The sequence below is a fragment of the Rhipicephalus microplus genome, chromosome 6 (genome assembly GCF_043290135.1).
Source record: "Rhipicephalus microplus isolate Deutch F79 chromosome 6, USDA_Rmic, whole genome shotgun sequence".
NCBI classification, from domain to species: Eukaryota; Metazoa; Arthropoda; class Arachnida; order Ixodida; family Ixodidae; genus Rhipicephalus; species Rhipicephalus microplus.
Window position 1 is genome coordinate 79,021,978 of NC_134705.1, and position 27,455 is coordinate 79,049,432.

The 27,455-nt window shown below is 51.3% G+C and overlaps 1 protein-coding gene across 2 annotated transcripts; it reads left to right on the forward strand.

The window, feature by feature from the left end:
- The first annotated feature begins 799 nt into the window (after positions 1–799).
- On the forward strand, positions 800–25,493 carry LOC142765332 (uncharacterized). 2 transcript variants are annotated; one of them, XM_075866113.1, is made up of 6 exons: positions 800–1,771; positions 23,691–23,853; positions 24,014–24,238; positions 24,325–24,387; positions 24,451–24,528; positions 24,635–25,493. In XM_075866113.1, the coding sequence occupies exons 3-6, from the start codon at positions 24,181–24,183 to the stop codon at positions 24,664–24,666; spliced, it is 231 nt and encodes a 76-aa protein (XP_075722228.1). In that variant the 5' UTR covers positions 800–1,771; positions 23,691–23,853; positions 24,014–24,180; the 3' UTR covers positions 24,667–25,493. The 2 variants fall into 2 exon arrangements, with proteins under 2 accessions (XP_075722228.1, XP_075722227.1); XM_075866112.1 differs by lacking the exon at positions 800–1,771 and having other exon boundaries at positions 23,331–23,853.
- Positions 25,494–27,455: the final 1,962 nt, after the last annotated feature.

Genomic DNA, 27,455 nt, shown 5'->3' on the forward strand with positions numbered 1-27,455 from the left:
CGGGTCGACAGGGACTTCCAAGAGTTTGCCAGTTCTGATTTACTCAGCACAGTGACTTCCACTGCGTGTGGCTTCCAGGGGCTGAATGCCGCAGAAGCCTCTCTGAGCTCCACTTACCCGGGGAGTTTCTCCAAGCGCATCCTTTTGCACCCACTTTTTTTAGCCAGTGCTGCAAAATACTAACAAGGTAAAGGATTTCGACTTTTTTGCAATCTACTGAGTGTGCACTCAGCAAAAGATGCTGAGATACTAAGGTATTGCAAAAGGGTCCTCACTACAGCTCATCTCCTTGACGAACATCTCGTTGCCTTAGATCGGATGGTCAGTACGACAGGGGCTTCCAAGAGATTGCAGTTCTGAGCTGCTAAGCACAGCGACTTTCACTGCGTGCAGCTTGCAGGGGCTGAATGCTGCAGAAGCCTCTGCGATCTCCACTTGCCCGGTCAATTTCCCATAAGCATCCTCTTGCACTGACTCTTACAGCTGCTGCTGCAAACTACAAACACACCTATAGGGTTTGGACTTTTTTTCACTTCACTTAGCATGCACTCAGCGAAAGGTGCTGAGATACTGAGGCACTGAGAAGTGTCTTCTCTACAGTTCATCTCCTTGATGAACATAATGTTGCCCCAGACTGGCTGGTCGGAACGACAGTGACTTCCAAGAGAACGCCAGTTCGGAGCTGCTCAGCGCAGCGACTTTCACTGCGTGCAGTTTTCCAGGGGCTGAATGCCGCAGTAGCCTCTGCGGGCTCCACCTACCAGGGGAGTTTTCCCAAGCGCATCGTCTTCCATGCAAACTACGAATACGTTTACAGGGTTTCTACTTTTTTTCAACCCACTTAGTGTGCACTCAGCAAAACGTGTTTAGATATTGATGTACTGAGTGAGGGTCGTCATGACAGTTCATCTTTTTGACGAACATATCGTGTCCCCAGATTGGCTGTACAAGTCGACAGTGGCTTCCAAGATATCACGAGTTCTGGCGACCATCATGTTTGCGCGAAGTTCGTTGAAACCACTGCTTAACATAAAAAGCGAAACTAAGAAATGTTTTTGTGTTGAAATAAATTGTTGGGCATTTTCAAAGGTGTTGGGAAATGTAAGCAGTTGCAAACTTCAGTAATTATGGCTGTAAAATTAACCATGTGTGGTGTCCCTGTATTGGAACAATTGCACTGGGTGGGTTAATGCAGTCTTTCAGGTTTGTGCCTACTTATTGCCTAGTAGGCTTGGTCACGTTGACCGTATCTTTTCAGAAATGTTGAAAATGTATTGCAGTGTGCAGACTAGCAACCCTTTCTGCTGTGTTATTTTCACTTGAGCTACCACAACCTCTTCCTTGATTGTCATCTGCTTTAGCATAAGTGTTGTCTTTCTTCTGTAGTGCTGGTCATATAGCACATCTTTTGCATACGACCGTAAGAGGAGTTGGTGACGCAGGCTGCTATGCCTAAAGAAATTGTGGTATGCTGTGTCGATAGGATGCATCCCAACATGAAACATAAAAACTGTTTATTAATATGGTGGCGGCAGCGGGACAAGCATGCCGACGCTGCGCATGAACGTTTAGACAATGAAAGATGAAACTGAGCTCGGCAGCTTGGGTTTTATAGCCACTAGTGGTGATATAAGCCTCCGGTGAAACTGCAGTGGCGCTGCCTTTTATCGAAAGCGTGTTGCAGCGAGTGGCCCTGTCACGCCAGGCTAACCAGTGACGAGACGGAGACTTCGCAGGCTTTTCTTCAGTGGCCACCACAAAGTAAATCAAGGTGAACATTGTTTCTTTTATTAAACTGCATCTTGTGATATTGGTACATTAGTATTTGCTTAAAGCAGGAATAGTCTTAGGAAGGCAATTGTTTTCGCTCTGCTGACATGACACAGCTGGGCAGCATCACTCGATTTTGTTTGGGAAGGCGATACCAGACTTAACTGACAAATGTACGATATGTGGTATATTGGTATGACCTTAAAAGTGAATGCAATATGATATAAAAAAGGAGTGGCAAGATAAAATGTAAAGATGCCGAACGAATATGATTTGTTCACAGTCACATTCCAGAGCAATCTACTGACAAGGGGCCCTTGTCACATAAAAGGACTATATGGAAGATCACTGTTACATAGCATGCAGATTCCTTTTTAGAGAGCAGATGTGCAGAAGTGCTAAAATTTATTATTTAGGTAATCAGCCCATTGGGCCAAAGGCCCTACTGAGAAATATTATTTAAAGGTTAAAGGAATGACAATAAGAAGCATGTAAAAAATCGTAAGGAACGCAAAATATGAGATCAAGTTATCTATTTGTAAAAAACTCTATGAAAGCTGCAACTATTGTGAGCTTGCAGTTCTTATTTCACATATTGTGATTAAGAGTTAGTGTAGAACTTGCACTGCCTGACGACCGGAGGTGTCATATGCTGCTTATATGTACAGTCACCGACCGTTCTCTTGGACTTCAGAGGAATCGTCGAATAGTCCAAATAATCGCAGTCCGTAAAAATAGATTCACTCCTAAAAACGTGCTTTTATTTGCCTGATTGTGGAAAAAACTGTTCTACCCGTGTGCACACGCATGCTTACGCGCGACCACGTTGGGCTATACCTCTGCGACTGTCTGGCCGTCGCTGTAGACTGACAACAGTATCGACATGACCTGCGCTAAGTCCGCATTTGATGGCTGTGGTGCAGGCGGTGCGTCATCGTTGTAGTCGCTGTCCACTAGCGCTGGCTCACAGATCTGATGGACGATCTCGTCATCGTCCAACTCTGCACAAGGCAAGACGGCTTTGTCGAAGCTTGCAAACTCTTCAAACGTATCCGCCCCCACATTAAGCCCACTAGCGCAGAAATCGTCTTAAAATGTCCACTGCTGCATCAGGTAGACTCAATCCCGGAGTCTTGGCCTGTGGCAGAGTCTTCAATCTCAGGCATAAAAAAAAAAAAAATCTGAGTGGCGGAAGCAGTTACGGATTGTTTCCTGAATTATTGACTTCCGGGCATCGGAAAATATTCTGATGGCTATCAGAACATCAAAGACGTAGTTTTTGTTACTGTCGACGCGTAAGAGCATACGGTTCAGGAGGCTGACCGGTAATTAACTTTGAAGTTTTTGATCATGCCTTTGTCGATTGGCTGCAACAGGCTTGTTGTGTTAGGCGGCAAAAACTCCACTGTGATAGCTTTCAAGTTGTCGATATGCCCATGGGCACGGCAGTTGTCGACGAACATCAGCACCTTGCGATTTTGCTGTTCGTACCGGCGGCCGAGCTTGCGAAGGTTCTGTTCGAAAAAGTTTTGCATAGTCCAAGTCTTCGAATTTGCTTCATACCACACAGGGAGTGATTTGACACCTTTAAAACATCTTGAATTCTTCGATTTTCCTATCGGGAGGAGCAGAAGTTTCTCTGCCCCCGTTATGTTGCCTCCCACAACAGCTTTAAGTCACTCCTTGCTGTGCTTCCCTCCATGACAAAGTTCGCCAGACAAAGGTAGCGTCTTGTCGGGCAGCATTTTATAGAAAAGTCCTGTCTCATAACAATCAGACGTTTTCTAGTGAATACTGGGACAGCAGTGCGCACAGCTTTCAGTGCGGTAGTTGGCTACGAGCGTTTGGTTGACAGAACCACTCGCCGTACATTCGCTTGTAGGCCAGGTCGTACCTTTTTTTGAAGTTCTGCAACGAGCCGTGACTGAATTTGCAGCCGGTAATACCCATGTGCAAGGTGAGCGTCTCTGCTTTCTGTCTCGGCAGATCACCAGACACGGGTATTTTCCTAGTCACCACGGCACTCGACCACACACCCAGCACCTCTTCAAGCTGCAGGTGGCTGCTGTCCCAGATATTTTTCTGTGTACCTGCAGACGCTTTCTCAGCTGCCTCCAGGATCTTAGCCTTCTGCTTGAGGTAGTCCGACACGGTTTGCTTGAAAATAGAAAGTTCCCGAGCAACTTCGGACTGCGGTTTGCTGCCTTTTACGTGGCGAACTATCTCCTCTTTCTTTGCCATTGTGACTGTGTTGTAGCTACCACGTTGGCCGCGTTTCTTCACTCCTGACAGCGCAACAATAGGTGGCGTCGGAGCCATTTCAGAACGCCACAAAACACGCAAGAGAGCACAGAGCACGAGATGAACCAAGCCTAGCCATAGCATCAACTCACTGACACCACTAACACGGTGAAAACACTGACACAAACGCCACAGCGAACAGACTCCTTAGGTGACTTGGCTTGGCCATTCGACTGGCTAAAACCAAAAGGACGTGTCACCAAACATAGCATTCAAGATTGGCGATTGCGATTTCTGTGTGCATTTTGACTCTGGCACGACATCAATTCATAGCTAGTGCAGCATATCAGTTCTGGCAACCGAGCAAACGTATTGTTAACGTCGCTCTCGGCGTGTTGTGGCGTACGGCAATGCATCCGGTCAGTCAAATCGAGTCAGAATAATCAAACGGCGCACAGTGGGGCATCCGAATTTTCGGTCGTGAGTTTACATTAAGTTCAATGGGGCGAGTGGCGGTGCCACGAAGATGTCCGAATAAACGGACATATCTGAATTTTTGGGGTCTGAATAAATGGTCGGCGACTGTATGCATATAACGTCGTTTTCATTTACGTAATTGGACACGCGGTCTGTAATATGGACACAGCATTATTGGCAAGTGACATGCACCTATGCATGTTAAGTGTGTGCAGATGACTCGTTCTTGCGACCAACCATGATTTCGCAGGAAGTATGCAGGAGGCATGCTTTTTTTGTATGCCAGGGACTGCTTGTGATTTGCTGTACTTCAGCTACAACAGCAAAAGCTGGCTTGGATCAAACGCAGCAGTCGTACCTGTGGATTTCTAGTGCCTCAGTGATGCCTGGTGTCACTGAGGCACCGGGATCCTGAGTGATGCTATCAATTCAATATGATCGGTTCCGAAAATACCGACCAAGAGTCGTGAGGAGGTTGAAGGCAGAGTCTATTCGGCCACTACTATACAGCTCCACCACCGCCAGGATGGCCACAGCACCTCCGGAGGCACTCCCGTAGACATTCTGTGTCGAAGCGTTCACAGGTATGTAAATTGTTCGCTTGACCAAAAGCCGAATGCCAGTGTCCAAGTGGTGCTAGTCGGTCTTTGTCAGAACGCCGCACCTTATTGAAGAGTAAGAGCCAGGAACACGAAAGTCTTGTCTTGAGGACGTGAATTGGCTGCCAGGGAGCTAACAGCGCTGAAAAAATGACCCGGGCGTGGCAAATAGCGTGGTCAATAACTCTAGAACCCGCTCCTAAAGGCAAGCGAAAACCCTGCAGGGGGCCGAGAAGCGGAGCGGCTTATAGACTCTTAAAGCAGCAACTGGGACGCCCCACACCCGGAACATGGTAGGCCACATTCTGATGGGGTTCACGCCACTGAGGAGCAGATTCGAACATTTGTGCAGGTTGAGGGACAACCCGGGAGGACCAGCCATGGACTTGACAAGGTCTATACGTTGTTGGAGCAGAGCCGGAGAGTCGGCCAGTAGCGTCAAGTCGTCGGCATAGGCGAGGACATTGTGCTCGTCCCGGGCACCTTGGAAGCCCTGAACAAGATCCACCACCAGGTTAAAGAGCAACCAGCTGAGCGGGCAGCCCTAGGGGAGGCCCGTACGAATGGGAACAGGTTTTGAAGTTTCTTTTGCAGCAGTGATGATGGTCCTGTTATCACGACAAAGGTCCTCAATGAAGGTGGTGAATGCACCGCTGGTGTCGAAACCACGGAGGACATCAAGGAGGGACTGTAGAAGCACGTACCCATAGGTGTTTGGGAGTCTTGCAGGGCCACACAAAAACTGAACCACCAGCCCTCACCGCATCCATCCGGTGCTGGAACAGGTAGTTACGATCAAAAACACCGTCATACGGTAAGAAGCCTTTCTGGCAGTGCGACAAGACATGGTGATCCATGATCTAGGTCAACCAAGATCCACCAAGTTTATTATGTTGTTAGCCAAGAATTGTAAAGGAGACAGACCTCAACCTTCCGATGTGGTATGGTTTTCTCTGCATTATATTTGCAGCAAAACGTGTCATTAGCAGAGAATGATTGTCTTTGGTGGTTCACAAGTGGAATCCAGCTGGCCAAATCTAGGCTACAGTGTCAACACTGTACATTCCAATTGTGGCCACCCAGGCTTTGGGTACCAAACCATACTGTAGGTATTCAGTCTTGCCAGCATCTACAGTGGCCAGGATGTGATAAGTGCATTTGGTTGCAGGGTGAACAAAGTTATGTTGTACCAAAACAAAGCGCTTTCAAAATGATACAGCAGCTCTAACTCTTGTGGCATGAGCAGTGTTCTTTTTTTTCTACATCATTGTTTAGAGTCATTAAGCAAATAGACATTGACTACGATGGTAACTGTGTGTCTCAGACACCTTAATTACGCTCAACTTGGGAGAATAAGGTTAGGCCAAAGAAATGCAATACATTCAAATATGAAGCAGGAAGAGCCTCGCTGTCATTGTAGTCATGGTTCACTCGAGGGGTAGCGTTGAAGTGCAGCATTGATATTATAACCAGTGCAATGCTAAGGACAAGGTGGGCCCTTTGGCTGGGGTTTGATGGATCTAGCAACATTTTTAATGACTCCCAACTATCCTTCGGCTAGGAATTCAGATGCATTTTGAGACTTATGAATTTTTAAAACTAGCTTATGTTAATGAAAACCTCATTCAATTCAATATCGGCCAGCATTGTGCAGAGGTGGCGGCGTCTTTCAACAGCGCCGCGTCTAGTCGCTAGCGTTCATTCCAGTCGCCAGAGTTCAGTCGCTAGCGTTCAGCCAAAAACACAGTTTGACCTCTGTCGAAACCGTCCATATACAAAAATTAACTCCAGTGCCACAGCACTTGGCGGACGAGAGAGAAAACAGTCCGACAACGAGGCAGTCTCGCTGGAACTGGGCCACGTGTAACGTGTGCCGGAAATTGGTCTCCTGAATGAGGAGTAAATCAAGGTTGTTTGCCTGAGCAAAAGACAGAATAAGACGTTTGACGTTATTACGGAACCCTCGCACATTCCAAGTTGACAAACGAAGCTGTTCAGCCGTCAATAGGAGCTAGGGGTGTGGAAACGAGGAGGTGTGGGCTTGAGGATGGGGGAAAGCCAGGGAGGGAGCAGCGCTAGAAAACAAGACGGGAGAATGAAGGCAACGAATGTAAAGGGCCAGCACACCCCAAACGTAGCGCCGACGCGCGCGCACGCTGGGCGCAGTATTGCTAAACCAGCAGGACACTAACACACTATAGCGCGACGCTAGGCGCGTCCAACGCAACCAGCGCCTACCGATGCCAGATGCAACCAGCGCAGGTAGCGTCCACGGGTGCCGGGCGCCACAGACGCGACAAAAACGCGCCGACCCCGGGCACGTCTGACACGACCAGCGCCCGGCTGAGGAGACGAAAGCCGCCACGAAACACGGGAACACATCGGACCCTCAAACACCCCCACAGGACGAAAGCGTTATCCGTACCTCTAGCCAACATAAGGAGGTGAATCCCTTTTGCCAGAAGCGCTCTTGCTCAACTTCCGTGTCTTCGCCTTCGGTGGGGCGTCGCTGTCACTGCTCCATGCATCAGACCTGGTTCGTTGCTGTTTTGTCTCACGCATAGGCGTATTAGCCGACGGGGACAAGGGGGGCACTAGCCCCTCACTATAAAAAGGTGGGGGGCGGGGCCTCACTACTTTCGACATTGCATCATGGTCACTCTTCGCCTTACTTGTTATAACAAGTAAGGCGAAGTTATTTGTCACAATAGTAATTACTCAATTTTGTTCTTACAGAAGAACTACAATGTTACAACAGAGCGAAACTTCGCCAACATTTCCGCTGTGATTTTTCTTGTAGGCTCTTAGCGGTGCGGGTCACCTATGTGATGCTTTCGCGTCTTGTCCTGTCGAACAGGTAAACGCTGATTAGGGGCCCTATATTATTACATTACTTGTTCATACTTTTATTCTGCTGTGACTTCTTGATGCAGTTACGGATGGGAGCGAGCAAAATGTTTATAGAGCGGTCAAAACATTTACTGCTTCGGGAAAATAATTGTCATCGAAAAGAATATGCCATCACCGCTCCTCTGTTGAAGCTGTTGTACGCCGATGAGTGTGATGAATCGTTTCTGATATTTAAGTTTTTTCGTATTGAAAGACCAAAAAATATTTCCGCTTTAGTCTATGATAAACCTGATCAGCCTTGCTTATGGTAACTTAGTGTCATAGCGGCAGCTTGCAAAGTGGCCACGAATGAAACAGTGGACTCGAGCTCAGTAAGAAGCTCATCTTTTAAGCTTGCCCACAACTATACTCACCGGACCAGGGAGAAGATTAAATACCGTGGTTTTTCGCACCATGGAGGCTCTCTGTACAATGTGATATGGTCTTCTGGCGAGCTACCCTCAGCCTGGAAGGAAGCTATCGTTATCCCAATTCTGAAACAAAGCAAGGACCCGGCCTCAGTTTCCAGCTACTGGCCAATAGCGTTAACCAGCTGTCTTTGCAAGGTCTTTGAGAAAATGATTAACAGGCGCCTGATGCACTTCCTTGAAACTAATGGCCTTCTTGACCCATACCAATATAAGTTTCGAGAGGCACGGTCCATCACTGACCACCTTGTCCGTTTCGAGGCACCAATTCGCGACACTTTTGTTCATAAGCAATTTTTTTCTTTGTTCCTCGATATGGAAAGGCATATAACACTACATGGCGCTTGGGCATATTGCGAGACCTGTCACATTTAGGTGTGCGGGGTAGAGCGCTGACAATTATCGAAAGATACCTGTCCAACCGTACATTCTGTGTCCAAGTTGGCACTGTTCTATCTCAAGTATTTGTCCAAGAAACAGGAGTGCCACAAAGAGGTGTATTGAGCTGCACACTTTTCATAGTTGAAATGAATTCCTTGCACCTGTCTCTCCCACGTAATATTTTTTACTGCATATACGTCGATGATGTACACATTGGTTACAAATCGTGCAACATCTCAATGTGCCAACATCAAGTTCAACTAGGGTTGAACAAGGTATCTCAATGGGCAAATGAGAATGGTATTATACTCAGCGCGCAAAAGAGCACATGCGTATTGTTCTGCCGAAAGAGGGGCCTCCATCCTGACCCCGACATTGACCTGCATAGTCAGCATCTGCCAGTGAAGACCGAGCACAACTTTATTGGGCTAACATTAGACACAAAACTAACCTTCATCCTACACATCAAGTATTTAAAGGAGAGGTGCTTAAAAACCATGAATATTTTGAAAGTATTGTTTCGCACTACGTGGAGCAGTGACAAGAAGTACCTGATGAATTTATATAAAAGCCTCGTATGCACATGCCTAGATTATGGTGCTCTAACCTAACAGTCGGCAACATTATTGGCCTTGAAGATTCTCGACCCTGTCCACCATTTAAGAATTCTCCTCTTTACGGGTGTTTCTCGAACTAGCCCTGTAGAGAGTCTGTACGTGGATTCAAATGAGTAGTCGCTCCACCTACAAAGATGTTACCTGTCTTTTTTGTGCTTTATGAAGGTGAAGGCAGACAAAAAACACCCCTCTGATTTCACAAGTAATCATTTGTCTTGTTCTGGCTTGTTCGAGAACTGTCCTTCGTTGCGGCAGCTCTACTCGCTCCGTGTAAGGGCCCTGGCCGAAGAAACAGGTGTACATCTTCTCGAACACAGTTTGATGGCTCCTGCAGCATATCTACCACCATGGCAGTGGCGGCTTATAGACTGTGATGTCTCTTTTGTTGAAGTCACAAAGCACGCACAACTTGCACACATATATACATACTTTCTAGAACTACAACATAAATACACATGCCCTGAGTTCTTTACCTTTACTTATCTGGGGGCTAGTGAGAGCCTCTGTACTCGACGGTTCTTCAATGCTTCTCCGCCTGAGTTGGTCCATGTGCCGGTGAACAAGGCCGTTCTCCGTGTCGACAGACACGATGCGTGAACCAGAGGTTGACCAGACCTTCCCAGGTGTCCACTTGTTACCACGGCCGTAATTGTGAAGGTACACAGGATCTCCTGGTGCGAAGTTCCGCCCGGTGCTGTCAGCAGAGTGGACATTCCCTGTTGCTCGGCTCCTGGGAGGAAAACACATGTCTAATCGGGTGCGCAGCTGGTAACCCAACAACATTTCTGATGGTGAGCGCCCGGACGGAAGCGGCGTGTTTCTATAGCGGCACAGTGTTCTAGCCAGTGTCTTTGACAAGTCTGCGTCCCCACACTTCTTTAGTCTGTCTTTGATGGTTTGCACTGCACGTTCGGCGAGTCCATTACTCTGTAGATGGTAGGGGAGTGCCCGCACGTGAACTACCCCGTTCTGTTGCAAGAACTCGTTGAACTCCCATCCGGTGAATGACGTGCCGTTATCAGACACTACTGTGTGTGGCAGACCGAATCTACTGAACAGCGTTCGCAGGGCATCGACGTGTGTGTTGCGCGAGGTCGCGTGGGCCAGGGGAATGGCCTCAATCCATTTACTGTGAGAGTCCACGACGACAAGAAGCATCTTGTTTTGGATCGAACCCGCGAAGTCGACATGCAGTCGCGACCATCTTTCCGGCGTCTCTGGCCAGCGAATGGGTGCTTGCGCGGGTGGCATGGGCAACGCCTGTACACAGTGCTGACACACAGCGGCTAAGCGCTCAATATCGTTGTCCAAGCCAGGCCACCGAAATTTTGACCGTGCAACTGCCTTCATTGCAGAAACTCCTTGATGAGCTCCATGTAATAACTTCAGTAGCTTCTTCCTGGCTTCCGCCGGAACCACAACACGATGACCCCATTGAAGCAAGTTATGCTGCACGGACAGCTCGTTCCGCCTTTTGTGATACTTCCGCATCTCTGTGCCTTCCTCCGCAGTGCGTTGTGGCCAACCTTGGATGACGTACCTGCACACACTTGACAGTACGCCGTCTGACTGCGCGAGGGCTTGAAGCTCTTTCATGGGCACCGCCGGCTCGTCCCACTGGTCCACGACGAGGACGTACTCGGCCGCATCCTCGTCGTCCTGCAGCTCCTGTTGAAGAGATTGGGGTAACCGGCTTAACGCATTCGCGTTGAGCATAAATTTTTCCGGCTCGTACTGCAGTTTATACTTGTATGCACCAAGTAGTAGCGCCCATCTTTGTATTCTGGCTGCCGCCATGACGGGGGTCTGACGGTCGTACCTTAACAGGCCCAGCAACGGCTGGTGATTCGTAACCAGAGTGAACTCTCGCCCCAACAGGTAGTCCCTAAACCTAGTAACACCAAATATCAAGGCTTACGCCTCGCGCTCGATCTGAGAGTACTTTCTTTCGGCAGTTGACAGCGTTCTCGATCGAAAGCCTACGGGTCGCTTCTTGCCTTCGGTGTGATGAAAAAGTGCAGCACCAACTCCGTATGGGGACGCATCACACTCCAAGACGAGCTCACGGTTCGGGTGCCGCGCAGTAGTGAGTACGGGTGCCGCGCACAACGCATTTTTCACCTGGACAAAGGCTTTCTTTTCTTTGGTGCTCCACGTCCACTTAGCGCCCTTTTTCAGCAGTTTGTACAACGGTGCTAGAATGGTAGACAAGTCGGGCATAAACTTGTTATAAAAGGTTACCATGCCCAGAACTGAGCGTAGCTCGCAGACGTTGTGTGGAGAGGGGGCTAGCCTGATAGCATCCACATTTTTTTCCATGGGATGCAGTCCATTCGCGTCAATACGGTGACCTAGATATGTAACAGAGGGCTCGCTAACGCGGCACTTATCAGCACGAAGCTTAATGCCATGTTCACGGAATCGCTCGAGCACAGCCATCAGATTGCGGTTTTGGCTGTCACCCTCTTTTGCTATCAACACGTCATCTAGGTACGCTTGCACCCCAGGCAAGCCCTGTAGGATTGATTCAATCCATCTTTGAAATATCGCCGGTGCCGAAGCAATCCCAAACGGAAGGCGGTTGAAGCAAAAGAGGCCCTTGTGAGTGTTTATCACGGCCAATTTGCAAGACTCTTTGTCTAGCGGGATCTGATTGTAGGCGTCGCGCAAATCCAAAATTCTGAAACGCTCCCCCCCCCACCTAATTGCGCAAAAATATCCTCAATGAGAGGCAGCGGGTATTGTTCCAGCTCGCATACTAAGTTCAAAGTAATCTTGAAGTCACCGCAGATGCGAACTGTGCCGTCTTTCTTCAAGACTGGAACAATGGGCGTAGCCCATTCCGAGTGCGTCACTGGTGATAAAATGCCAGCTGCCACGAGTCGATCTAATGCCTCTGAAACTTTATCCAACAGAGCGTAGGGTACCTTTCTTGCCTTGAAGAACCTTGGCGTCACTCCAGGCTTGATGTGAAGGCGCACCAATGGGCCTTTCATGAGTCCTACGCCCTCTGTGCACAGGTCGGAGTAGCGGTCCTACACAGCAGGCGCGGGCAGAGACTTCGGGCTCGACCCAAGTGGTGGCACAGCTACGTGGAGTACTGCTGCGCCCTGCTCTTGTATTTTCTGCAGCAAATCACGACCACACAGGAGAGGACCTTCGCAGTCCAAGACGATTAGGTTACAATCAACCTCCGCCGATTTGTGGCGTACACGCATTTACAGTACTCCGAGTACGGGTAGCTTCCCCAAATAGCACGCCAGCTTTATCCTCGGCTCCTGCAACTTCGGCCATTGATGACGTTGGGCTTTGTAGGTTGCTCTAGGAATGACGCATACGGGCGAGCCGGTATCAACGTCCATCTTCAGCTTTACGCCGTTCCACGTGAATGTTTCCTGAATCGGTGGCACCAATGAATTCTTCGAAGCTACGGACCAAAGTTGCGACGCGCTGCTATCACTATCGTTGTCTTGGGCTGTTACATTCAACGCGTTGTCGATCCTTTGGCACATGCGTGCCAAGTGCCCTTGTTTTCCACATTTGTAACAGTGCCTCCCACGCATTGAACAGGTCGCGCGCTTATGATTACGCTTTCCGCAGCACTCGCATGACTTTCTGCCTTCGTTTTTCTTCTGGCCTCGCGGCACCCAGCGTTGCTCCTTCATGGCCGACACTGTTACCGGGGGCGTTTCTCGATTTATGTTCTCCGCATCTAACTCTGCACTTTGTGCTGCCAACACAAGTGCCTGGGCTTCTTGTAACGTCAACTCAGGTTTCGCGAGCAGCTGCTTTTGCAAATTTCTTGAACGTACCCCGCACACGATACGATCCCTTAGCATTCTATCCAGCATGGACGAGAACTTGCAGTTATGCGCTAAGCGCCGTATTTCCACAATGAATGCGTGAACAGACTCTCCTTCCTGCTGGTTTCGGTGGAAAAACTTGAAGCTTTCTGAAATTTCGTTTGGTCGTGGGTCATAATACTCGCTTAGAACTTTCACTACCGCATCGTAGCCGAGTGCGTTTGGCTTCTGCAGTGCCACTCTACCGCGTAGCCCATCAATCATTCGCGACCCAAGTGGGGCTACCAACAGGGTTCTTTTCCTGGCATCGTCAGTGACTTCGTTTGCTTCAAAATATGCCTCAACCTTCACGAGGTACGCTTGCCACTTAACTGTGTCGTCGTTGAATTCCGGGAGGCGGTGACTCATGCCTGTCGATGGGGTGGCTGCTTGCCCGCCTTCAGGAAGCAGCTGGGTCTTGTTCTTTGTTGAAATACTCGTCGCCACTGTTATAACCGACCCCGCGGCTGGGCCGCGCCCCGAAATGCACGAACAGAGTGGCCAGGGCAAAAAGCGAGCGTTTATTGTCCCGCTTTGGTTTTTAAAGAACGAAAGGCAAGTAAAGGGAAAGAGAGAGATAAGATAGAAGGCGCGCGCAGCGTAGACTGGCAGCGCTTGTTTAGCGGTCGCCAACAGTTCGTAGCAGCTGGCAAGGCCCACCCGCATGGCGAAGTTGAGGGCTGGATACAAAAAGGTTTTGATGGAGTCCATCCAGCCTCTGCCATGGGGTGAGCATGGAGAAGAGCAGCCATCTGCCAAGATGGATGGCCTCGTCGACCGTCGTCTGGTCCGGTACCACCCGGTACCCCACAGGACGCCCCAGGAACCGGTGCCCCTTGACGTCCGCCAGTGCCGCGACCGGGACACTCCCTACGGTAAAAGTGGTGGGCCGTGTGGCCACCGGGTAGCGCCATGACAGGTGTAGGTTGTGGCACTTGGCAGGCTTCAGTCGCAGCGCGTGCGGGTCCGAAAGGGCCGTCACCACGTTAAGGCGGCGCTGCAAGGTGGCGGGATCCCCGGCGAGCAGCGTAAGATCATCGGCGTAGGCAAGGATGTTGTGTTGCCTATCGCCTCCCTGCACCGCTCTGATGATGGGGTCCACCACCAGGTTGAACAGCAGGCCGCTCAGGGGACAGCCTTGGCGTAGGCCTGCTCCGATGGCGATGAGCTTCGTAGTGCCGTCAGCTGCCACGACGCAGGTGGTGTTGACGCAGTATAGTTCCTCCACGATCTCCGCGAAGGGCTCCCCCGCGCCGGCGCCTCGGACAGCGTTGACAAGTGCCTGATGGGCGACCAAGCCGAAGGCGTTGGTGTAATCGAGGAACCCCACGCACAGCTCCCCACCTCCCGTCCTGGCGTCGTCCAGGCGTCCCTGAAGCACGAAGTTGTGTTCAAACACCCCATCGTGCGGCAGGAAGCCCTTCTGACACCTGGACAGTACCGCATGGTCGCCCACCCACCGCTGCAGCTGAGTGGTAAGACACCCGGCATACAGTTTGGTGATCGTTCGACCAAGGGCAATGGGTCCCCAGTTTGTGGGGTCTTCGCGGTCGCCCTTCTTGTGTATCAGGATCGTCCTCGTCAGCCCTATTCAAAGCCTTTATGCAGAGTCAGAGCAGTGGCCACTAGACTATCAGCGCACGTATCTAGGAGTCAACTATGCAGTTAAGATCATGTCTCTGAAGCAGCACCCATGTAAAACACTTATGAACGATGTGTCTACTACCCAGTTATACCTAAACCGTCCTTCTATCGCCCCACCGTTTCCATCGGCAATAAGACCTGCAATAGAAAAACTTGCAATTTTCTTCAATGACTTGGAGGAAAGTGACCATGTCGAACACATCCCTCCCTGGCAGCAATGCCCAGTTACTTGTGACTGGTCTTTGAAAGACATCATAAAGGAAAATTGTCCAAGTGCACTTATTGAGCAACATTTCTTGGCCCTTGAACACAAATATCGTTCAACCGCGTTCTTCTCTGATGGCTCAAAATCTCAAACATCTGTATCTTGTGCAGCCTATGGACAAAAGTTCTCGGACACCAGAACCATGCATACACATACCAGCATTTTCACAGCGGAAGCCTATGGTATCCTGCTTATTATACAACACATTAAACAACACAAGATACAAAAGTCTATAGTGTACACAGATTCTTTAAGTGTTGTCAGGGCCCTGTCTTGTGGCAAGTACAGCAAGAACCCTACTTTCAACAAGCTCCTTAATGAAATCTATGCAGCCTACAACTTAAAACTTTCTATTGTTATTTGCTGGGTTCCAGGTCATTCTGGAATTGCGGGCAATGAAACAGTGGACAAGAATGCACAAGAAGCCGCTGGTCGGCAAACCATAGATATAACCTCTGTTCCGGGTGTAGATCTAAAACCTGTTGTACGTAGAGGTCTACACAACCACTGGCAAGCTGAATGGGACAGAGAAGTCGACAACAAACTCCACCTTGTAAAACCCCAGCTGAGAAAAGTTATCCCCCCAAAAACTCAACAGGTTCACCGAAGTCGCTCTAACACGGCTCAGAATAGGCCACACTTATGCCACACATAAACACTTTTTGACAGCCACTGATCCACCTACATGTATACACTGTGGAGAGAGTTTAACCGTTGTGCATGTCCTCATACAATGTCCTATGCTTCACCAAGCACGACTGACCCATTTCAGGGAGCTCTATCGATATCACATCCCACTTCATCCAGCGCTGTTTTTATCACTTGATGCAGTGGTTGACCTTAAGAGGCTTCTTCATTATCTTGGGAAAGTGAAATTTCTAACAATGATATCATTCCATCCTAGGCACCAGGCTGCGCCTCAAGTGTGAGGTACCCCCTGGTGCATAAAAAGTATGTCTGATCCTTCGCAGTTCTTGCTCAGGCAAGGACTTCAGCTGCGAGGGTCTTGGGCATTGCAGACAAATTTTTCAGCACAGACTTCAGCCAACAAAATGAAGGTTTTAGCAAAGTGACATTCCTTTTTTAAACAATGTGACATTCTTTTAAATGTACTGCGTTTTAAATGGTTCGTAGATATTTGTTAATTTTAATCATGTTTTAATCATTTGTTTTAATTTTTAAACCAATAACCGAAATGAAACACTTGTACTGGCGCTTTTGGCCTTAGATGCCCTTGCGCCAAAAAAAAAAAAAAAGGATCGTCCTCGTCGACTTCCAGCTTCGGGGTGTGCGGCGGTATTTGAGGCAGACGTTGAATACCGCCGCAAGGTACCGCCCTTCAGGGTCCACCTGCCTCCAGTGGTGGTAAGTGAGGCGATCCTCTCCCGGAGCTGTACTCTCGCACCTTCGGAGCTTCGCTGCGACCTCTTCGTCCACGAAGGGGCAAAGGTCCAGTTCCTCGTTGGTAGGGGCTCGCATCCTGAGGATTGTCGTGTCCACTGCTGCCGGGGACCAGAGGCGAGTGTAGTAGCCGTGAAGCGTTCCTGGGTCAAAAGGGCAGAGCTGCGAGCGGCCCTCCGCAATCAGCCGGACCGCCCGGCGCCGCTTTCTCCTGTAAAGAGCCTGTATCTGGGAGGGGTTATCGGGGTTAATCTCGTGCTGAGGTGGTGTTTGGCGCGAGTCCCGATTGGGCAACCTTAGGTGGTCAGTAATGGCTGCCTCTGCGCGATCCAGGATGGCCTCGAACCACGCCCAATTCTCCTCAGATACGGGCAACCGGCTTAGTGCCCGCAGCTCCGCCGTCATCTCAGCTAAGACCCAGGTACTCTCTGGTCCGGCGGTGTCGGCCACTTCCTCCTGGGTGCCGTACGTGCTGCCGCTGTGTCGGTCGACTCTGCGGCGTGTCATCGCCTCGGGAGAAGATGGTGGTGGGCTCCCAATGGCTCGCCTCGCAGTCTGCCCTGAAAGCTCCCCCTCTGCAGGACTGCAGTACTCGTCCGAGGGGGAGCTCGGTCGTGCTGCCTGGTGGTCAGCTGGGCCGCCCGCCAAATCCTCGACGCCGCTTGGCGGGGGGGTAGGCAGCACCTCCTGTGAAGAGGGTCCTGCGGCGGCGCTTTGGGCGGATGAGGCGGTGGCCTGCTGCTGCTGGTCCGTCTCGCCTGGTGAAGAGCCGGTGCCACTCTGCAAGGGAGAGGGGGCCACCACTGAGGATGTCCCCGGAGTGGCGACACGTCCGGGCGAGGCCTGCTGGTGGGGGCTGGTAGAGCCGGTGGCGCTGGTGGGCGGCTGTCGGGGCGGAGCACCTGCGGCAACGTTTTGCCTGGCCTGCTTCGCCTCCTCCCTCAAGTGCCACTGTTGGTGGTTGTAAAGGCCCTTCCTTGCGGGGAGGGACCTTGGGCACTTTTCGCACTGGTGCCAGAAGCTCTGGGGAGGGGCAATGGTGGGAACGCGCTGGCCAGGCATTTGTTAACATGGGCCATCGGTCTTTGGCCCAGGACATCGCCGCATAACGAGCAGATGTACGACGTGCTCGTTATTCTGGTTCCGTGCTCCGCCTCCAGGTGCCACTCCAGGGACTGTCGCCGAGAGGTCCATGTGGCCGGGCTGTAAATGGCCCCGCAGCCGGGCTCGCAGCACTCGATGGCAGGAGGCACGGGGAAGTACACTACAAGTGTACCCCCGTTGCGCTCTGGCTGGCGCTCCTGCCAAGGGGGGTCGCCGTCGTCCTAGCTGGAGTCCAGGGTTGGACCCCGGGAGGCCATGACCCTATTGCCACGCTAGGCGTGAGGGCCAGGGGGCCTCGGCGAGGACGGGGTGGTCAACGGCGACCATGGCAGGGCCAGGGAGGCCCACGAGTGCGGCTGCGGCAGGACCAGGACGGCAGGCGCAGCACCAGCAGGCAGCAGGCAGGACCAAGGAGCAGGCACGGCCAGACGGCAGGGCAGCAGGTCCTGGGGCAGCAGGACCAAGGCAGCAAGACCAGGGCAGCAATACCAAGGCAGCAGGAGACGGCCGAATCCGTGTAGCAGCAGTGGACAGATGTGGGTAAGAGCAAGGGAGAAAGAGTCCGCTCTAACCGGGCGGGTATCCGGCTGCCTCTACGAAGATCAGGGAGTGCAGGGCGGTCAAGCCACCACTACACAAAGAGAAGTTTATTTAACTTCAAACAAGGAAAGCGCTCACATCACGATGTGTACATAACACGCAGCCATAATTTGGCCGGACACAATTCACAAACACAGACTAGAAGGCACAATTGGCTATTGAAAAAAGGACAGGGCGCTTGTTAAAATATCTACATGTACACTATACATATATACAAATATACATATACAAATATACTGTGTTACATATACCGTATATGCATGAAAAGAATACGCTAGCGTACGTACATATTTACAACACGGGTTGGGCTTGGTCCTTTGACCAAGGATGCGGGGGAAAAAACAATGAGGTGGGGGGTTAGTAAGTAATTAGTGGAGCGTGAAGCCTTCCATTTTTTACGAAAAAGAATCTTGTATGCCAGCGTCGGAGGAACAAGTCCTCCCCACTGGCTTCCAGCTCTTTAGACAAGAAACCCCAGAGCAGCCGTCTGATGCGTGAAAGTTCTGGGTACGCGGCTTGTATGGGTTTACGACGTGCCTCAGCCAGCGAGCGTCTTTGCCAAATAACGAGCATCGTAAAGGACACCACTAGCCGCGCGAAGGCGCCCTTGTTTCGGTTGTGACCTGGGGGAGGGCGGATTCGAAAGCAATGGGCAACCATGTGCCACACGGGTTTTGCCGCAATGCACTCGAAGAGCGCGTGGTTTTGCATTTCAGTGCTTTGGCAGTTGGGGCAGCGGGGGTTCGGCACGATGCCTAACTTGTGCAAGTATTGCCTAGTAGGCAGCACTTTCCATGCCTTTTTAAACAGGAAGTCCTGCATCTCGCGTGGGGCGCCACAGCGGGGAGTGGATAATTCGCTCCTCGCATGCTTCCCCTTCTCGCTTCCTCATTGCTCAGCTGACGACGGGAGAGGGCTTCAACTATTCGCGCCGGTGGGTTCGCGACAATGTCGCTAGCGGGCAGTTCCCTGCAGAGCATCCGCGCCGTTGCCGCCGTTGCCTTGTAGTAGGGTGCTGGTGACTCGGCGAGCGGTCCTGTGACCCGGTCCACTTCAACCCAGTCGAGCCTTGTGCTGCACCAGTAAAGGAGCAGCTTGCGGCCTAAGTAGCTGCTGGTGTGCGCGAGCATGCGGGCGGTCTTCAACCATAGCACCTCGCTCACGGTCAGGGCATGTGGGAGTCCCAAGCCCCCCTCGGTCGCTGCCATCTGCAGGAGGTTTCGTTTTACGAGAGGTGGTTTGTCGTCCCACATGAGGGCATTGGCCAGTTTGTCCAGTTCGTTTGCAGTCCTCGAGGGCATCGTCGCCACTCGTCTGGCATGGGCGGCCAGGGCAAGGACGCTGGTCTTAACGGCAACTGCCTTCTCTCGCAACGTGAGTTCCAGGAGCCTTGCACGCTCAGCGAGTAGGTGGGCTCGGTCTAGAACTCGTGACCACGTGGTCGGCGCCACCCCTTCGCATGAGAAGTACATGCAAGAACCTTCACAGTGTGGACCACTTCAAAACCTCCAATTTCAATGCAGGGAAAGGGCCAAGAAGGGCTTTACTTTTGTCTTCATTCAACATAGCCCCCGACGCTTCAGCATAGGTGGCGAAGGCTCGTCGAAAGAGTCTAAGGCTTTGGGAATCTCGCAGGAAAACAGATAGGTCATCCGCGTACGCCAAGACCTTCAGTTCATCCGCACCAGTCAGCGGCAGGCCTCGGATGTTTGAGTCGCAGGCTAGGGACGTAAGGAGGGGCTCAATAGACAGCACCAAGAGAGTCGGGCCCAGCGGGCACCCCTGTCTAACACCTTTTGTATACTCGAAGGTGTCTGTCATAGAGCCATTGACGACCATTCTGCACCACAAATCCGAGTATAATAGCCTGATGATCTGCACGAAGGTCTCCGGGAGGCCGAATTCACGAAGGGTCTGAAACAGGTAGGCATGGCGCACCCGATCAAAGGGCTTTGCTTGGTCGAGTGAGAGGAAGACTCCTGACACTCTCTTCTCGGTGGCGTACATGAAGACGTCTCTGGTCAAGTTGAGGTTTCCAAACATCGATCGACTTGGGACGGCACAAGCCTGGTGCGAGGCAATGACGTCGGGAAGGAAAGCCTTCAGCCGGTTATTGAGGATGGCGGCCACAATTTTGTAGTCAACGTTAAGTAACGTGATTGGGCGCCATGATGAAGGTTCGTTCGGTGAGGCGCCGTTCTTCAGGATGAGGGCTATTCGACCCATGCTAAATAAAGCGGGTTTCGCGTGTCCCTCCAGCACAGAGTTTACCACGGCCAGCAGTGGTGCAGCCAGTGTGTAAAAACCCGCGGTGAGGCCATCCGTCCCCGGGGCCGACTGCGACGGCATGGACGCGACGGCAGCTTTCAGTTCGGACTTTGGCGCAGGGCCACACAACGTCGGGTATTCGTTTTCTTCGAGATGTTGTAAACTCTTACATAACTCTCTTATGAGGGACGGTGTTGGATGGGTCGTGTCAGGGTTCGGCTCACAGAAGGCCAACCTGAAGTAGTCGTGGAACGTCGCCACGATCTCGGCCGGGTCCTCCGTGAGGGAGCCGTCAAGGCGTTTCACCTGCGTGATCTTGGTTGAGCCATTACCGCAGATGTCTTTTAAATAGAGCACCTTCGGCTCTTCTGAGGCCACCTGGGTGTTTCTGCGGTCTCCAAAGGACACTCTGAGTAGCCGGTCGTACTGCTTTTTTAAAGCGTCCAGGTAGTTCCGGGTGCAGCAGGTGAGGGTGTCGGCGCTCTGGACAATGCGCATTCTGCGCAGAATTTCGTTGATTCTGGCTGTGTTGCGCCTTTTCCTCTGCCTTCCCTCCTCTTGGAGGAGCGCTTTCCAGGACTCCTTCAGGTCGTCCCAGGCTTCCGGAGTGATGAGGGGTGTGGGTTTAATTGATTCCTCAATCAAGAGCTGAATTGTCGGGGTGCACTCGGGGTCATTTAGTAACGCTAGGTTGAGGCGCCAGGACGCGTCACCTGGTCTGGGGCCGGGCATCCCTCTCAGGGTAGTGACAAGTGGGGCGTGGTCGGACGCATTTTTCAAATGGGCTGGTAGCTCGAGTACAGCACACGATGTGACCGCCGGGAGGAGCAAGTCGGGTATGTAAGCCCGGTCTAGGCGGCTGGCGGTGGTTCGTGAAGATCGGATCGGGCCGAAGTTGGCATGTGCAGATGCACCCAGGCGTCCGTGAGACGCAAGTGGCGAAGAGTCCTTACCAGCTCTTTGGCGTGGTATGTAGATCCTCCGCACCCCGGGCCCCGAACGTCCCGCATCGAGTCAACTACACAGTTGAAGTCGCCCAATATAACATATGGGACAGGATCCGTCAGACTGTCGTGAAGTTCCCGGATCCGGAAACTGTCGTGAAGTTCCTGGTGTCGGTCCTCGTAACGAGGGAGTACACATTCACGAATCGGTACTTTCGGCCGTCTATGAAGACATCCAAGAGCAATGTGCGCCCGTCAGCCCCGAAAATGCAGTGTGACTTATGACGGTATCTGCCCGTGACAAAGACAACGCCAGCTCTGCAGGACCGGGCGGGCGTCAATGAGAAGAAGCCTTTGACTCGGCAGTCGCGCTGGAGGTGGGCCACGTTGAGTGGAGACCGGAAGTTGGTTTCCTGTAGAAACAGAAGGTCTATGTCTTCATCTTGAGCGAAGGCCACTACCTGTCTTTGCTTCGCCCTTTCGCGGAACCCACCGATGTTCCATGTTGCGAATCGCAGCAAAGCCATTGCCTAATCCGATATGACGCGCAACAACAGAGCAGGGAGCGGGAAAAAGAGAGCAGGCCCTAGTCGGCGTGCGGGCGAGGAGGGTCCTTGAGGAGCGAGGGGAGGAGGAGGAGAGGGGGCGGTGCATCGCGGCCGGTGAGGGTGCGGATAAGGCGAACTTAATGTTTGAATGCGGCACCTTTGGGCGGGAGGGGGTCCCCTCTGCCCGCGCCGGCTGACTCGAGCTTCTTGGCTTTTGCCTGCGGCGGAGCGTAACTATCGCTACTCCGTCCTTCCGGCCCGGGCCGTCGCTGCCTTCTCCCCTTGCTAGCAGCCCTCTCGCACTCAGCTTGCTTATTGTCAGCGTCTTGCCGCCTTCGCGAGCGCGACCGAGTTCGCTGCTCGCGGCCAGGTGCCGGTTGGCTTGCTGAGGTGTTGGGTTTGCGGCTTGGGCGAAGTGCCAGAAGCCGGCAGAGGGGGCCGGAGTAGTCGAGTCGTCGCCATGCTTATTGGGCAGAAAATAAAAGCCGCGGCTCACTATCGGCGCATCCTCCCGGGCGGCGTCTTGCGTGCCGTGCGTCTTCCAGAGCGCGAGTTGTCACCGGTGCTAACTGAAGCCCCTATATTTTGGAAAGTAGCGACTTTCTTGGATCTTTGCCGCTGTTTCTCTTACCCGCCACTTCTCTCCTCGCACACTCTCTCAGGAGGGGAGACGACAGGGCTTTCGCGGGCCCTAATTGGCTGCGGGGAGCGAAACGTCACCGTGACGTCTCTGCCCCTCGTCGAGCGGGGGCCAAACTTGTTTGCCTTTTTCTTTTTTTTTCCGCTGGTCGCCATTTGCCGCCCTGTCGCCACGGCCACTTTCAGCGCGCACGTGCTTCTTCACGCTTGTTTTTATCTTTGCAATGCCGTTCTGCTACGCCTATCAATGTAATAGCAGAAGTGAAAAAGGATTCTTGCTGTTCAACATTCCGTGGGGAAAAAGAGATGTCCAGCGCAAGAAGCAGTGGCTGCACAATATCGGAAGAAAAGACTTTGCGCCTACCAGAAGGACTTTTTTGTGTGAGGTAAACTATAATCTTTGTTATTTCCCCGCCGGCACGAGGAGTTCATAGAATGTGGTGCATTCGCTCTTTCACATTCACAGCTATTTCTAATTTTTGCGAAACCAGGCTTCTCTTTTTTTTTGCGGAGAAGCGGGTCGGGACACCGCAAAGTGAGGTACAGCAAAATGCGCGCCTCTGCATCGATTGCAACTTTAATGCGGATTTAAGATACCTTTCTTAAAAATATATGCATTTGTTTTCCCCTCTCTATTGGTCTGTAACGACGTGCTATTTCGGTAGAATTTTTTCCACGTGTCTTTAAAATTTGCTGCACAGCTGTATTTTGTTTTAGACATGCTGTAAAGAAGTTTTTTTATAGTAAACAAAAAGCCGCTTACTGTAATATGTTAGTCATGTCCAGCAACACGTAATTTTTTAATATTGCAGTATTCAAATTTGTAATTTGTATATTTACCTGGGTTGCCCATTCGTGAGGTACCTGTCAGAGCTCATGTGCAAATATGAGCTTCTAAATCACAACAGGAGGACATTGAGGCTATCATTCAGCTCTTTTTTTTTCTTTTTTGCAAATCGGAATGGGTCAAAACCAATACCTGAGAAGTGTTCGGGATACCACAGTTTCAAATAATCGTATTATTGTTTTGCAGCTCCATTTTACTGAAGATCAGTTCGAACCATTGATACTGCAGAAGTATGGAAAAAAGAAGTTGAAACCAAACGCCGTTCCAACTTTGTTTTCGCACCGGCCGGCTCCGAAGCAACGAAAACCTCCCGCCAAAGGATGGGAAATTCGCACACACTTGCACCAAGGTGAGCGATCTCAGGAATGACAATAACCTCTACTGATAATTTACAATCGATATGCGTTATCTTGGCATTTTGAATTAGTGTAGCCAATATTATCCGAAGTTATATGCGCGGATAAATGCACGCGAGTGTCATTCAGTGCATAACTTCATTGTTGCCGCAGGCAAGGTGAACTTCGGGACATGTGAAAGTAGCAGCGGTCAAGAACATGTTGCCTCGTTATCGCCTGGTTCTGCGTCCAACTCTTCAACTTTGTTCGTTGGGGAGAAATATGCGGGATCCTCCTCCGCCAGTCTGTCGGTGCCGACGCAACAGACACAACTTGCAGTGATGGGTTTGGACGACGAAAGCGTAATAGCGCCTGTGGAAAGCCTGCCCGAGGTTTCTCGTAAGATTCTTTTTTTGCTGTTTGCGATTAATGTTGAAGCAGCTTCTGTTTGTTCACAGGGTTTTTATGTTAAATTTTATTTACAGCTGAAGTCCCACTAAGCCCGCAGTCCAGCAATAGCCAGGCACACATGGACGTGGCTTTGTCAGGTGAGAAATGATAGCTTTGTTTAGGGCTTGTTGATTTTTTTTTTTCTGATTTGCATTCCACAGGTTTGCTTGTTCCTGTGACTTCAATTGCCAGTGACAACACAGCTTCAGATTCAAGTAGTCCTTTGGCTACTGCAGAACGTACGTTTTATCTATTTTGTTCTTTTTCCTCGCTTTCAACATCTGTCAAGAGGAGCTATGTTCAGGAGAACGATGATGTTCTAAGATTTGTCTTTTTTGTTTTCAGCCGAAGAGCCCCTTCACTTACGCAGTTTCTGAAGCCAAGTAAAAGTGGAAGCTATGCGGATGATGAAGGTTTTTTGTTGGTGGGGCTAGAGCAGCATCAAAATGAAGAAACGACAGAGGAAGTCCAATGTCCAGATGACCTGCTTGATTTAAGTTCAGAGATCGAGCAAGTAGTAATCTACTTGGCGGGCTATGTGGCGTCAAAGCTACGATCCACGCTCCGCTGTGAAAACTGCCGTGCTTCTTTGATATTGGACTGTGCACCATCAAAGTTAATTGAGCTTAAGAATTTCTCACAGTCGCGACAGTCATTGACAAACCCCTCACCAGCCTTGGTAGAGGCTGTGAAAATTGCTGAGAACTTTTTCCGCTCCAACAGAGAAGCACTGCTGAAAAATGCGGTCAGTACTGCACTACTGCAAGCCAGTGTAAAAAGCAGCATTACCTTCGTCACCTCTTTTCCCACGGGCCATGACGTCCTCGAAGACATTTTGCGTGTGTTCCTAAAGGTTCGAGTCCAAATACTCGTCAGGAACGAAGACGCAAAAGTAGCTACGATGAAAAGTAGCAAATGCGGTAGTAAAAGCGTTGGCATGCGGGCGGCTGTTGCCGAGGTTCGTTGAGAGTGCGAAGTTATTTGGTGCATAATCTGTATAATTTGTTAGTAATATATGTTCTTTCTTGTTCGTGTTATTTTCTGATTGTCTTCTTGAAATGCATGTATATACCCTAAAATGTAATGTACGCGCCTTTCATTCTCGTGAACATGTCTTCCAAAAATGTGTGTCCAGTATTTTCTGGGTGCATCATGATGTCCTAATTATATTAAAGATGAAGTACAAATAAAGAGTTTTCGTAGAGTGCTGTGATCAACGTGTATTTATTGGTTTTCATAAATAATATCGTCATAAGCGAATGGGCATTACAGAGGGGAGTGGGTACAGAAACATAAACTTCATAGTAAATAAAAACACTTTAAGCATGGTACAATATATAAAATGTTAGCTAAAGCGAAAAAACCAAACGCCACAAACGGAGTGGCAAAGTACCTGGTAATACAATAACAAGGTTCTGTGTTGTCGCCGCTTTTCTTGTCGCCACTTCTTCGTTAAGAGGTTAACACCTGTTCATCACAATCGTCTGACCTTTGCATAGCCATCGCGGCGTCTGCATGGGGAAGTTCTAATAATAATACGTAAAAACGCCGAAGCAACAAGCGATCCCATTGACCCTGCCGCAGCGTCTCGAGTGCGGAGGGCCGCAAAGCGTGCAGTGTGCAGCGCGCTGGCCTGTGCGAGAGCGAAATCCGAGGAGGAAAGCGGCCGGAGGGAGGAGAGTGTCGCTACTTTCAAAATACAGGGGCTTTAGTGCTAACACGTTGGCCGTGGCCTTGGGGGCTGAGGGAGGCGCCTCACCCGGCTTGTTTATTTTGGCGGCTCCTTTAAAGGCGGTAGGCGAACTTTGGCGGTCTTGGTCTGATAGGGAGGTGGGCGGTGATGTGGTTGACGACTGCACTGAAGGCGACTCAGAGTCACTCGATTCAGTTTCCGCTGACTCAGTCTCTGCGTCGTCCACCCTTTCTTGCCTTTCCTCTTCATTCACAGACGAGGTCTCCGTAGTGCTGCCGGCGGGCTAACCAGTGCTGGTCTCGGAGCCGCCGGGAAGGAGCCCCTAATCTGTCATACGGCCCGCGGTTCTTGGTGTTAGAACCTGTAGGCGAAGAAAACCGGAAGCCCTAGATGAGGTGGGGCCGCTTAGGTGGCTGACAGACGGGGCAGCATTGGACAATGGGGGGAAGCCACGCGCGATTGACGCATATGAGCGCCGCCCCAACGTTTGCACTCCTCAGTGCATCCTTCTGTCTCGTGTCCGAAGGCTCCGCAACTCTTGCAATATGATGCCGAGCACGCGGAGGCCATGTGCCCGACCTCGCTGCATTGTGCGCACACTCTACGCATCCCGCGATATTCAAACATTACGCGGTGCCCCGCGATGGTCATGAAATTCGGCACTGGGCGGCTCATTTCAATCTTAATAACACGAACCCCATTAAGTTTGGTTTGGCACGTGGCTACCGTGGCGAATGTGATGCCCTTCACTTTACCGTACTGGCTGAGGACGTTACAGAGTGTCTCGTCTGGCAAGTAGGCCGGCTACCGGTAGGTGTTTACAAATGTAACAGGCGGCCCTACCGCTTCACCAGGTACATTGTCTTCTGCACGACGACGACGACAACACGCTCTCGTACGACATCGCGGTGTCCTCGCCGCCGCTCGATGCCGGGTCGTCCCCAGTCGTTCTGCCAGGGTCCCCGGTATCTCCGGCCTCCTCCCCGTCGCCACCCGCGTCCGTGGACGAGGCAGGGGCGGTTCTCGACGGACCGGACGAAATACAGCAGCAGCCCGAGTCCGACAACGCGACCCTCCGCATGCCTCTGGACCACACGCGCCTCCTCGAGGACCAGGCACGCCTGCTCCACTCCTTGTTGTGGGACCCGCCTTCTGACGAGTCGTGGGCCCAATGCGAGGAAGCCTGGACGCGGGCAGTCGCCTTGGCTGTCGAGGCGGTGCGTCTTCTGCCGGTGCGTCCTGGCCGCCAGTGCCACCAGCCTGACCCATCGAACGCGGTCGACATCCAGCGGCTGTACCGCCGCAACCGTCGACGCGCAGTTCGGCTGATCCTGGAGGGACCACCCCAGACGTGCGCCATTCCGCTTCAGGATCTGCAAGACCATTGGGGACGCACGTGGTCGACCCGCCAAGCCGACTCTACCCTTCTGCTGAGAAGAGAACCGGCTCCGGTGGGAGTAGATACGACCAACT